The 13294-nt window shown below is 33.3% G+C and overlaps 1 protein-coding gene across 1 annotated transcript; it reads left to right on the top strand.

Annotated features, from left to right (window-relative positions):
• The first annotated feature begins 453 nt into the window (after positions 1-453).
• LOC114403165 (aquaporin PIP2-1-like) lies at positions 454-3355 on the top strand. The gene is made up of 4 exons (XM_028365948.1): positions 454-860; positions 1309-1604; positions 2644-2784; positions 2905-3355. The coding sequence occupies exons 1-4, from the start codon at positions 563-565 to the stop codon at positions 3022-3024; spliced, it is 855 nt and encodes a 284-aa protein (XP_028221749.1). The 5' UTR covers positions 454-562; the 3' UTR covers positions 3025-3355.
• The last annotated feature ends 9939 nt before the right edge of the window (positions 3356-13294 follow it).

Raw genomic sequence — 13294 nt, 5'->3', positions numbered from 1 at the left:
AAAGTCTGAAAACCCGTGATTGCAAAGGCAGCAACAGCCAACCACTCAACTCAGTCGTGCGTAGACTTGAAGACACGAAAAATGACAAAAACAAGAGAAATTAAAAATAAGCAAATGAAAAAGAAGGGAGTGGGGGGTGGTGTGGTATGGCAAACTGTGGTGGAGGGTCGGTGAAAGCTAAAAATAAAATCAAACCAAACCCTTTTTTAAAAAAAATTAGTACTACATGCCTGTCAAATTAGATATATTTAATCAAAACACTAAAATACACTTTAATTAAGAGAAGTAAATTTAATATCACTCAAATTAAACACTTGTTAATATTAAAGAGACCCCATCAACACCAAATAGAGTTTTTAGAAATTTATTTTTAAAAAGAAAAAAGAAAAAAGAAAAAAATGGTCTTGGTCTAATACTGAATGTGCACCAGGCACCAGCATATATACCCCTTCTCTACTCACTCTCTTCCACACTTGCCCATCATCAAAGTTTCTTCCTTTCTCTGCTCTTTGTCTTCTCTGACACATTTGGGGCCTTGTTGAGTGTGTTTTTGCAAGAGGGTATGGCGAAGGACGTTGAGGTTGCTGAGCGTGGCTCCTTCTCTGGGAAGGACTACCAGGACCCTCCACCAGCACCACTCATTGATGCTGAGGAGCTCACAAAGTGGTCCTTTTACAGGGCTCTTATTGCTGAGTTCATTGCCACTTTGCTCTTCCTCTACATTACTGTGCTCACAGTTATAGGGTACAAGCACCAGACGGATCATGCTGATGCGTGTGGTGGGGTTGGCATTCTTGGCATTGCATGGGCCTTTGGTGGCATGATCTTCATCCTTGTCTACTGCACTGCTGGGATTTCAGGTTTGCTTTCTTTCAGATCCCTCCCTTTGCTTCTAAAAAGTATCTTGTCATTTGTCATGTTTGCTGCATGTTTTGCAAGTTCTCATCTTTTTGCCCTTTTCACACTTTCCTGTGTTGGATGTCTGAAAAAAAAATGCTTACTTGGTTGAATTTTAAATCCCCAGCATTCAAACAGAGAAACTTTCACTGTTTGAACTTTGAACCCCATTTGCCAGTGGATGTTTCTGACATAATTTTCAGCAGTGTTTCTCATATTAAAAAAAGGAACTTATTGCTTGGTTTCGCATGTTTGTTAGCCTCCAAATAGAAGGGCCTGTTGTGTTTGGACTTTGTTTTTATGGTGGAAAGCAAACTCACATGACTTGGTAGCAATAGTTTGTTCAGGGTTACCATGAAAGTTTTTAGCTTTCATTCATTTGACTAGGAATTTTATTGTTGTGGTTTGCAGGAGGTCACATTAACCCAGCAGTGACATTTGGGCTGTTTTTGGCTCGCAAGGTGTCTTTGATCCGAGCCATCATGTACATGGTGGCTCAGTGCTTGGGTGCTATCTGTGGAGTTGGTTTAGTTAAGGCTTTCCAAAAGTCTTACTTCAACAAGTATGGTGGTGGGGCTAATTCCCTCGCTGATGGGTACAGCACAGGTACTGGATTGGGTGCTGAGATCATTGGCACCTTTGTTTTGGTGTACACTGTCTTCTCTGCCACTGACCCTAAGAGGAATGCTAGAGATTCCCATGTTCCGGTAAGTTCAAAATCATTTTTCTTATTATTAGTTTCTGTTTCTGATTCTGTTGCCTTGCTTTAGTTGGTGGTATGAATAATAAGAATGTAATGAACTGTAGAACAACATGTAATGAACTGTAGAATAATATATGAAATGTTCTAAATTAACATGTTTGATCTGTTTTACTTTTTAGTCTTTGTTGTTTGTATAATATGATAAATGGTTTTTAAGACAGTGAATTCAAATTGCGTCTTGGTAAAGGAAAAGAAAATGTTGAGCTTCAATAATAGACCTATATATTAGGCAGTGTTTCAACTTTCAATATTCTAGACTTTTTTTTCTTCAGTTTTCTTGTTTTGCTTGTTGTAGTCAACATCTTTAATTGTTTAGTTTTCCACCCTTGAAAGTGGCATAATTAATTTCGCAGTGGATGCATCTTTGATTTGTCTAGGCATCCTAGGGTAGTGAAACTATCTCTTTCCTTCACCAGAATTTCAAAATGAAATGATGGTGTTAATTAAGTGTAACAGTAGCGTGCGTTTGTGGAACTTGGGTCCCCTTTTGCCTTGTGCATGAGGTTGTGGTGGTGGTTGAATTTCATGCCCTGCACATGATTATATGGTTACATAATTTTTTCCCAGTTTTGAGAAAAGTGGATTCTACTTTGTTCCTTGAAAAGCAAACCGTGTCCATGTTATCTAATAGTAAAGGACTTTTGGAGTGTTTCGAGTTTAAGATTAAAGTGTTCATAATTGTGTCTCTGATGCATGTGTCATTTTCCCAAGGCTGGCAATTCTAGTGGGAATTTCCAGCTTCACCCCAATTTTATCAATTATCAATTTACCTTTAACAGATAATTCTAATTAATAAGGTGAAATATGTGCTTCACATGTAAGCATGCCTCATCTGTCACAACAAAATTGTCTATTACTTTGTCACTACCAATTTCTTTTTCTAATGATTTGGATTCATGTGTTTGGAATAACTTTCTACCAACAGTATCTACTTTAAATCAATCAAAATCTGCTTCTTATTTTATGCTTTATTTCTGTATTAGGTTTTGGCTCCACTTCCCATTGGATTTGCTGTGTTCATGGTTCACTTGGCCACCATCCCAGTCACTGGCACTGGTATCAACCCTGCTAGGAGTCTTGGAGCTGCTGTTATCTACAACCAAGATAAGCCATGGGATGACCATGTGAGTATTGCTATATTGTTAATATTTCTATATCTAAATTCACAACTAAGATAAGTCAAGTTTTCAACTAAAAAAAGTTGTAGCTTTATCTGATTTATTGTTCTCTTTGTGTGTGGTTAGTGGATCTTTTGGGTAGGACCATTTATTGGGGCAGCCATTGCAGCCTTCTACCACCAGTTCATCTTGAGAGCAGGTGCAGCCAAGGCCCTTGGATCATTCAGGAGTAACCCCCATAATTGAGATGTCTTTCTCTTCATGATGATGGCTCTAGTGGAAAGAAGATAATTGGAGAGATGGAGGTTGATATGGCAAGTTTAATAATGGGAAATGCTTTTGGCTTTGTATTTGCAACGTTTCTTTGACCCTCTCGATTATGTCTTCAAGATTGTGGATAAGTGTAGATTAAAGTCTCTTTCATGACAGGGGGAGCCTTTTGCACTTTCCTCTGTGGTGTTCTTCCCTTTAGTGTGTCATTTTTCTTTTTTAAGTTATTCTCTTCTGTCATCTCTGTACTCAAACAAATCATGGGAAATATTTTAAATTTTAATTTTACATTCCTGCTTTTTTACTACATCATCAGCATTCAGCCATGATACACTAACAAAGAGACTAACGTTGTAAGTAAGCCAAGAAACAAACATACTGAAGAAAAATTACAAAAGAAAGGAGAGATTAATGCAATCATAAATCATTCAAGTGCGTGCTATTGCTAAATCTCCACATTTTAATTAGTGGAGTACTAGTTTTAAGCAAAGTTAAACATTGTTTAGTTTATCCAAAGACATGCACGCTAATTAACATTGTTTAAGTAAAAATGAGTATGACAAATGTCAAGTCGTCTAAGTAAAACTATTTATTATGCTGATGGCACTTAGTACTTCGCTAATGTGCTAACCAACTACTAATTTAACTAACTATAATCTCGAAAATTGCTCTTAAGTCGCTAACACGTTGCTTCCTGAAAAGTAAAAAGTTAAAACACTACGTGCGTAGTCTAGTCATGAACATTTCACACTCGGCTTCCTCTTGATCAAATATACTCGAACTAGAAAAATGCTGGAATCTCAGAACCGGATTTTGAAATCTGTTGCAGCATCAGATACTTGTATTTTTTTTTTGTTAAAGAAAATATAAGAATATAAGGCTCATGAAGTTACAGTGATTCCTGGGAAAAGTTTTGCCTATTAGTGATTTAAAAATATTATTTTGGTTCTCAACAAATAGAATTTTTTTTCATATCTTTAAACTGAACAAATTTTATGATGCTTTTTTATAATAAAAAAAAACCTAGTTGAAATAGTACCGTAAAAAGACGGTGTTCAGCCACATCATACATATCACACCATAAGATCCTCTCTCCAACGGTGTTAAATAGAAACAATCTAATTTTTCTCATTTGAATCTTAAATAATTTAATTAATTTTTCTCTAACGAACATTTTTATTAATAAGTTGTTTAACTCATAAATATTATATTTTTCTCTCTTATATTTAATGTAAAATTAAGCAACTCATCAGCGATAATTACTTATATAAGCAGTTCTCTTTAATTTTAATCAACTAAAAATCATATGTGACACATTAATTTTTTTTTTGTTAAACAAGCCATTAAGTAACTTTCATTGTAAATGCTCTAATGATACATAAATTTTTGTCATTTTTCTATTAAAATTCAATTTGACACAATTTTAATATTTGTGTATCAATGTTAAATCAAGCGAGTACATAAAGGAATAAAGCCTCTAGTATAGATGTCAACTCAAGTTTCCTTCACGAACTGTGAGGGGTTGTCTGGTTGATATATTCGCTTTGGACGCATGCCCTTGATAAGTCAAATTATGCTGATTACAACTTGGAAGGCATGCATAAGTAGATTTCATGCCATATCAGAAAGGTATCTAACTTCTATTTTCACGTTATTAATCCTTGGTAAGTGGTAACCAGACCATCTAAGTTTACTTCTTCAGCTGCATTTTAAGGGAAGATAAAAATTGGATACAGTTTTCTGGAAATTGACATTTTTTTGTCTTTGGTATTGGTGACTAGTGATAATGATTATCCAACCTCTATATTAGTGGCGGAATTAGGTTCATTTGAGGGGTGTACTTGTATTTTCTTATTTTTTAAAATTTATTCAATTTGTAAATAAAATTTTATATTTTTATATTTTATTTTATCTATATTTATATAATTAAACTTTCTAATTTTATTTTTTATAATTTATACCTATTAACTTAGGATTTTGGATCCGTCACTACTTTAATAATTTATGGTTCTTTTCTTTAATGAAAAGTAAAATAAAGTTAGAATCAAATCAGATTTGTTAGGGGTCCTTGAAGTTCTAAAGCATTAGCCAATTTTCATTTTCTCTCACCCTTTTTATTAATACACTCCTCTTTCAAATTTAATTTTCCAAAATATCCTCATACTGCAAAGTAGATTCTAGACATTATTTCCACTTCCCTCTTTCTTGGAATCTAATCTAACTTGATTACAATTCAATGTCTTCAAGCTCCTCCAACCACTAAGCACAATTGTGCCTACTGACCTTGAATTTTTCAACCTGAATTGTATTAATTTCCACACACACCAGCACGCTTATACCCACACTTAGCACGCATATCATTCGTTAAAATGCCAATAACGAGTACCAAATCCCAAAGTGAACCTTGCGAGAGGGAACAATCTATGAGTTCTGACTGTGTTTTCATTTTGACGCTGTGAATCCTTGCTAAATTAACGGAATAGTGCACAGATTCAATATATGAGTGGGCACCTTTTCATTGGAGGAAGAAGAAGCAAAAAAATAAAAATACTGACACGGTTACGATTGATTAATTGAGGTGTTCCATTGGAGGAGCGGGTTGTGTTTTCTATATGGAACTTTAGTTAGTTAAACACAAGAGGTGTTTAAATCATTAAGCAACACATTTCGCTGTCAAGTTCTAAACATCGCTTCCCTTCTCATTCTTTCTTGATCAGTTGAGCCAGGAAATGTGTATTCACCGAACACAAACGTATGTTGGCGTAATCTCTCTTTCAACTGCTCCCAATCCCAAGTCTCTATCTTATCAGGTTTTGAGTCCCACAATGCCTTTAGAAAGTCTTGTTGTGTCAACAAATTTTTTACTTATCTTTGTCACAATCTGAAATTCTCATTCTATCGAACTTTCTTACTTTGAATTTGACAGACCCCAAAGTTAAGCGATATCATTGTTAGCAATAATAACCAGAATTCTAAAGGATATAAGAGAAATCACACTTGGCCACAACAGATTTAATGAGGTTCAACATGTCTACGTCTAAGGGAGCAAGACACTTTCTTTTTTTTATAATATCTTATCCGGACTGTGTTGTGGGCTTCACCCTGCAGCCTCAACCCGTGTCAGAACCAAACAACTAGTGGCACAAGCCCAATGAGCATATGCTTCAGCTCCGTTGTGCTTCACTTCACTCTGCTCCAACATCTACCCACATATAAAATATGAGTCATGCACAACATTTTAGGGCAACTAGACACTGTATCCAAGCTAAGAGCATACGTCAATGGAACCTTCCACGTCCCTAATTGGACTACATCGATATTTGTTCACCAAAATCGGGTTTTGCATGACTCGTTTAACTTTCATCAACAGTGATTGTTAGTTATCGATGCTGTTATTCGATTTTTTTTTTATTTTTTATTTTGTAGGTAATGATGCACCTCAAGGTTTTCAGTTTAGTGCATAGGTGGGCATGATATTTTTGCACCCGGAATGGGTCGCAGCGGTTGTGCATGGCGTTCTTGCACTCGGAGTGAGTCATTTACAAAATATCACCACTTTACTTGAGGGATTTCGAGCGGCACATGCTCCGATTGGTGTCGACCAAGGAATGGGTAGTTCACATGGATTTCAGATGAGTGCAGTTGCGCCCGGAGTGGGTTTTTCGTGTGGTTTTCAGATTATTGCAGATGGGTGGGAAAGTAAAAAGGTGATTCATGAAGTTGATGGTGTTGCATATTACTTTATTATTTAACGTTGAATTACTCACATCCAACAACATATGTTTATTCAACGCCGTCAAGGGGAAAGTTGGGGTCTGACAGTTGTTATTATAATTCAGATTCATTTTAGCTGCACCTTGGATATTCTATATGTTTAATTGGTCTTATTTTCTGAAAAGTTACACTGTATCTAACTTAGATTACTATAATTACAAACAAAGCTGACATTATGCGTTGTAATCTCTAGGGGATTCAAGGAAATGTAGGTTTAGCTCTTTAGCTTAGACGGGTAATTAAACATGAAAGCAAGTGCATTGCCAATATTGTCATTTAATGCATGATATTGGTATGCCCTTGCATTTGCTTGTTTGAGATTACAATTACAATATCTGAAAGCTGGTGGTAATTACATAGAGGATTAGATTTATGTCTTTTCATTTACATGCAAGTCCCACATAGTGCAGAACATGAAACAAGATAAGGTTTATAAACCCTCTGACAAGATGCTTGGATCATCATTTTTGAAAACAAAATTTGTTGCATTTATTCTGCTGGGTGGGTTTTAATAACGTAGAACAAATTCATTCCATTACGGAGGAAACAAAATGGACAACTTTTTTACCTTTCCAACTACTTTCTTCATCCTCATTAATTGCAAGTGGTAAAACTTCAACTTCCACCTCTCGCATCACTTTAATGCGCCACTGTAGGTGCTCTTGTTCATTCAACTTGACCACTAGTTATAATAAACATAGGCATATATTAAAATGTATAAATAGTATATGCATGATTAATTTAGTGAATCATAAAAAGAAAACCCTGCATAATTCATTCAGTACAAGTTGGAAAATGAGAATGACTTCATGAGATAGTAAACTAAAAAGATTATCAAGATAGTACACCCTAGTAGTCCAATTCCTGGGTTGTATTTGTTAGACATGTTACAAAGAGAAGAAAGAAAACTTACAAATTTTATTTTATGATTGATTTTTGAATATAAAATAGAATATGTGATTAAAAATCACAGATTTTGATTTCCTTAGAAAGTTGTTGAATCAAGGTGAACAAAATAAAATAAATATTTCATTCTGTTTTTATTAGGAACCAAACGTTGTTCATAGAATAAATTTAAGTTCTCAGTAAAAATAGTTTTTTCGAGACACAAACTTTAAGATTATTTTAATCTGTCAACTATTTTTTTTTATCAAGAATCATCAACACTTAAAAGGGAAAAACCATTTAATACACGGAAATGTGAGATAACTCATTTATAATTTGATTAGACATCAAGAGGTAACCGAAAAAAAAAGACATTGATTTCTATCACTAGTCATTTAAGTAACCAAAAGAAGACATCAAGTAGTTGCAATCCCCCATTATTCCAAGAGGGGAGGGAGAGGCTATTAAATTAAAGGATGAATATAGGAATTTGGACAAACTATTTTTTATTAGGTGCCGCTGGTGGTGGCGCACGGCGGCGACGACGTGGTGTGCGTGGAGGAGTTGCACGCACGCGCCCTTAGTAAGGATATATCCCGGGATGTGGCACCAGATGGTTGGGGAATCCGAAGACAACGTGGAGTTGGTGTTCGGGGACATGTTGGAGTGTGCTCTGATAAGATATTTATTGTTTCTTCCTAAAAACTGCCATCAAAAATAGACTAGTGATAGTTTCATTGTTAATTAATTTCAAACTATTTGGAGCAGTACATATCCTATGTTTTATAAATCGTTATAAGTTATTTTGAATTAGAAGTATAAATTTGTGGAAGTCCCAACGTCCAACCTCCAATTTTATGGGATATCCGTCCACCAAATTTTGTCGCACCAACAAAGTACGATTGTTTCAAAATAAAATCTAAATATACTTATTTTTCAATTGAATAATTATTTGTGATATTTTTTTAAGCTTGTAGAACTTTATTATTGTTTTAAGTTTTTAATTATATTTATTAACTTTTACTCCTCGGGTTTATGAGTCTTATTCCTATTTATATGGTGTCCAACTTTCTTATTTCTACTCAATGTGAAATTTCATATCATATTCGTACTCTAACAATCTCCCTCAATATGAGTCTCTTTATAGTCTTCACCTAGTGGAAGTCATTTTTCTATGCATGAGTATTCACTAGTGGCTCTCAAAGCTTAATTGTGACTGTCCCGACATGCTCTAGTACCTTGTACCACTATAATACCAGAGGGAGCCATAGTTTGCTCTTGGTGCATAGACTCGCACGTCAGGTAGACTTTCGATACAAGGGATCCTCATTTCTATGGATCCACCGCCAACATTTTACTTGTTTAAGTCAGTCATAAAGTCAAATCATTGTCTCTGATACCAATTATTAGACAATCAAGGGAGTAAACACCAAGAAATTTTTCATCAATAGGCCATAAACAAACATATAATTAAACTTAACATCACACTTTAATTCAAAATCTTAAAGTTCAAGTTTATAAATTTTATCTTCACTTATATGTTGCACATAATAAAATTTTCTCAATCTAACCTGTAAAACATCCCTTTCAGCTATATCAAAATAAATGTAATGTTTTGATGCTTAAGATTGTAACAATAGAAGCAATGAATGTAATATCATAATATACTTTTTGTGATGCAAAAAAGGCTACATCACTAGGTTGATAAACATTAAAGAGATTATTAAAAATCTCTAGGTTTTTTTTGTTTCGTTAGTCAATACTATCTATTCCATCCTGATGATTATATTTTGGTCCGCATTATGAATAAATATCAAGAGGGTGTATAGGGCTTACATGGCCGCCATGTCCAAATGGCATCCAATCGGGTTGTTGCCTTGTTGGTCCTTCTTATAATCTTATTTAAAGCCTAGTTGGAACTGATTTTCGGTGACTTTTTTTTTTCTTTTTAAAATTGTAAAAAATCACTTGATTTAAATGAAAATAGTCACTACAATGTGGATTCCATGGAGAGTAAACTTTAGGATTCCTTTGGCCGCTATCCTAATCATATGTTTGACTTGTATGTTTTTCAATCGTATATTCAATAAAAGACACACACAAAAACACGTTTTAGTTGCGTTTTACAAAACAAGTTGTAAAATAGCGTTTTATAGAAACAAGTTGTAAAAGACACACAAAAGCACGCTTAAGTCGATGTTCAATTTTAATCCTTTAATTTTTTTTCTTATTTTTATTCCTATAATTTTGAAAGGCATTATTTTTATCTTCAAATAACATTTAATAGCTATCTAAAATAAATAAAAAAAATCAGATTAAAAGTAATTTATTTCAAAATTATAGGGATGAAAATGAGACAAAATATTAAAGAGACAAACCAAATTTCGAATATTTTCAACAAATATATTTGTCCTATTAATAATTAATTGTGGTGAGCTACAAGTCTAAAACTATGCAAATATCCTTAAGCCCGCTTAAAATAGCAATCCCTGTTTTCATTCTTTTGTTTACTGTATAATTTATTTTGTCAAAGATGAACGTTGCGATAAGTTACCAAGTCTGTTATTCTATGCATGATATCTTACATTGTATAAATGTGTATTGATAAATTAAGGGACGCCATTTTTAATTAAAAAAAATGTTTTTAGTCCTTTGACCAGATTGTTAAAAAATAAATAAATAACCATTAACTGATGTATAGAATTCAGCAAAAAAAAAATGATGTATAGAATGTGTGTGATGATAGAAGTAGACCAGATATTTTTTTTATAGTTTCCCCCTTTTGGTATGATGAAGGTGAAGTTTGACAAGGGATAAAAAATGCTAATTTAATTTTTTGGTTAATGAAAATTTTACAAGCATGGAACTTGGTAGTTGTTTTCAAATTAGATGTGAGGCCATACATAGTAGGCCCAATCTGTGGGTTTTGCATTTTTGTTTAATCCATGAAAGGTGATGACAAACTCAACATGATAATATAGAAGAACCCATGAGACAGTTAGATATGAGGTCTGCTTCTTTAAAGGAAATACTTTTTTAAAAAATTGTGTACCTGGTAATTGCTAGAAATGCATTTTCACATACAAAATATACAACAAAAACGTATTTTTGTTTTGCTTTTTGTACACCCCCTTTTACTACAATAAAAATACATTTCTACTATATATTTTGCACCCAAAAATATATTTTCCTTATATATTTTGTACATAGAAATGTATATCCGTTTTTGTTTGCCACCCTTATTCTACAATGAAAATGTGATTCCATTTTTTACTATGCCAAATACAAAATGAAATTGTGATTATGTGTTCCCAACATAATGAAGTCATGATTCTGTTGCAATGGAAAGCTAAATGTGATGGAGGAGGAGAAAGGGAGGGGGGTGTAGGGAAAGTAAGAAGAATAATTTTGTCTCGTTACATTGTTTTGAAAAATCTGGGGTGAAATAGAAATTTTTGAGATTGGGAATAACAATTCCCTTAATACCTCGGTGCTTTGGGCCATTTAGATCTGGCCTAAACCCACTTTGAAATCCTAAAAACTAACTGTAAGTAACTACTGGTTTAAATGGTGGAAATAATGGACAAAAAAAAAATATTAGAGGAAAAGAAAGAAAAGATTAGCTTGGTTTCATTGTTGAGTTGTTAACACTGTGATTTGCTTTACAGGTTGGACAGTTGAAGATTAGAAAGTAAAAAACCCAAGTAAAATAGTTGAAGAAGTGTAATGAATTTCGGCTAAAGATCGGGGAAAAGTTTGAGCAAACCATGCTTTAATTTAATTTTATGCATCACGCTAACCTAGTGTAAAGAACAAATCGGCTAGTAAGAATTTAGCTAGAATTAAAATAAATAATGCTAATCTGATCACATCTTTGTTTGCCTTTTCTTTTCTTTCTCAAAAATAAATGAGATTAACTCTTGAATTAAACAGCAGTTAAGTTAAGTTCTTACAAAATAACAAACTAGGAGATTCAAATCCCTCGCATCACGAATAAAATTTATTGAAATTACACAACTTATTGCACAACTAAATATTATTTGTCTATCTCTTTTTAGATGTATAAATACAAATGTACTCATACAATTAAAAGGAATAATTTAAAGGAATTAGGACCTGGTTGATTATTGTTATAGAAAATTGTTTAAAAAAAGGTATTTGTTAACAATATCTTATTTTTAGTTTTTAAAGACAAAAACAAGAAATGTCAAGGTTGTTTTGTTTTTAAGTTTCTAAAATCACTTCATAACTTTGAACTGTTCACAATGACTTGATCTGTTCGTATTACAATTTTTCAAAAATCCTCAGTGATGTTTCTTATAAAATGTTTTGTGATTGTACATCATGGACTTGTATGTCATTGGCATTTTTGTCTTTCATTAGGTTCACAATCACTTGACCGATTCATCTTATAATGTTTCAAAAAACTTCAATGACAACTCTTGAGAAAACTTCGTGATTTTTCGCCATGAACATGTAAAGACATTTTTGCTTTCTATTTCCCTATAAAAATATCCATGATCGAATTTGATCTGAGGAGCTACGTGTAAAAAGTATATTGTTTATATTGTTTTATCGGACTTAACTTATATTTTATTGATCTGTAAAAAAAAAAACTTAATATTTTTTTTATTTAATCAGTAAACTATTAACCCAACGTTATAATCGAATCAATAATTGGTCTAAGTCTTTAAGTTAAATAGACCATCCTCCCACGCTCCGTCTGCTTTGTTGACTTTTATTCTTAAAGTGCAACACATTTATTACTTTGTTTTATCTTTTTTTTAGGGAGAGTAAAATTGACTTGTTTGATTTTATATTTCTTTTTTGACCACTCTTTAACTGCATATATTTACTGTGTTTGAGAAACCACATTAAATTTTGCTTTAAAGATGCAGATGTCATACCTACTAACTTTACAAAAATAGTAGAAACCACGTCAATTAGGTGCAATTCATTTTTAAGGCAAAGTCTCACAAATATGGTTTGTGAAAAGTAAAAAATTTGGATCAAATATCAATTGACACAATTAGTAGTGACTCGTATTTTTTAATTAAACGGTCAAGTATTTGAATTCTAACTAATTTTTAGTATAAAATAAATCACATTAAAAAAATATTTATCTTATATGTGCTTGTGGTCCTCCATGTTTCTGGTGGGGACGACTATATACAGTATCATGGTAAACAAAAAAAGTTTATAAATTTTGTTTGTTCCAAGCAAAACAGAAATTGTTTTTTAGTGACATAATTTCTTAGGGGGTCAATAAGGTAACATCATGTATTAAATAATGTTTCATCCGTACATGAATTCGTGGAGTAATCTACATGGATCAACAGTTCCTAAAAAGCCTATAATGTTTTGAGCCCAAGAAGTCCCTTTCTAACGGGGGTGGCAAGACAACATTTCTTATGGTTGTAGTGCACCACGCAAGCACCTACATTTCTCATGGTTGTAGTGTTGTAAACCAACAATTTATAACCAAATATGCTTGATTACGGTCAAGTAAAAAGCTAGGGTACTAATGAAATGAAATGATTCCTAGTTGTGGACATCAGAATATCGCCTCGTGCCTCGTTTAATAAGC

This window comes from Glycine soja, chromosome 20 (assembly GCF_004193775.1).
Source record: "Glycine soja cultivar W05 chromosome 20, ASM419377v2, whole genome shotgun sequence".
NCBI classification, from domain to species: Eukaryota; Viridiplantae; Streptophyta; class Magnoliopsida; order Fabales; family Fabaceae; genus Glycine; species Glycine soja.
This window is presented reverse-complemented; position numbering and strand designations above follow the sequence as displayed.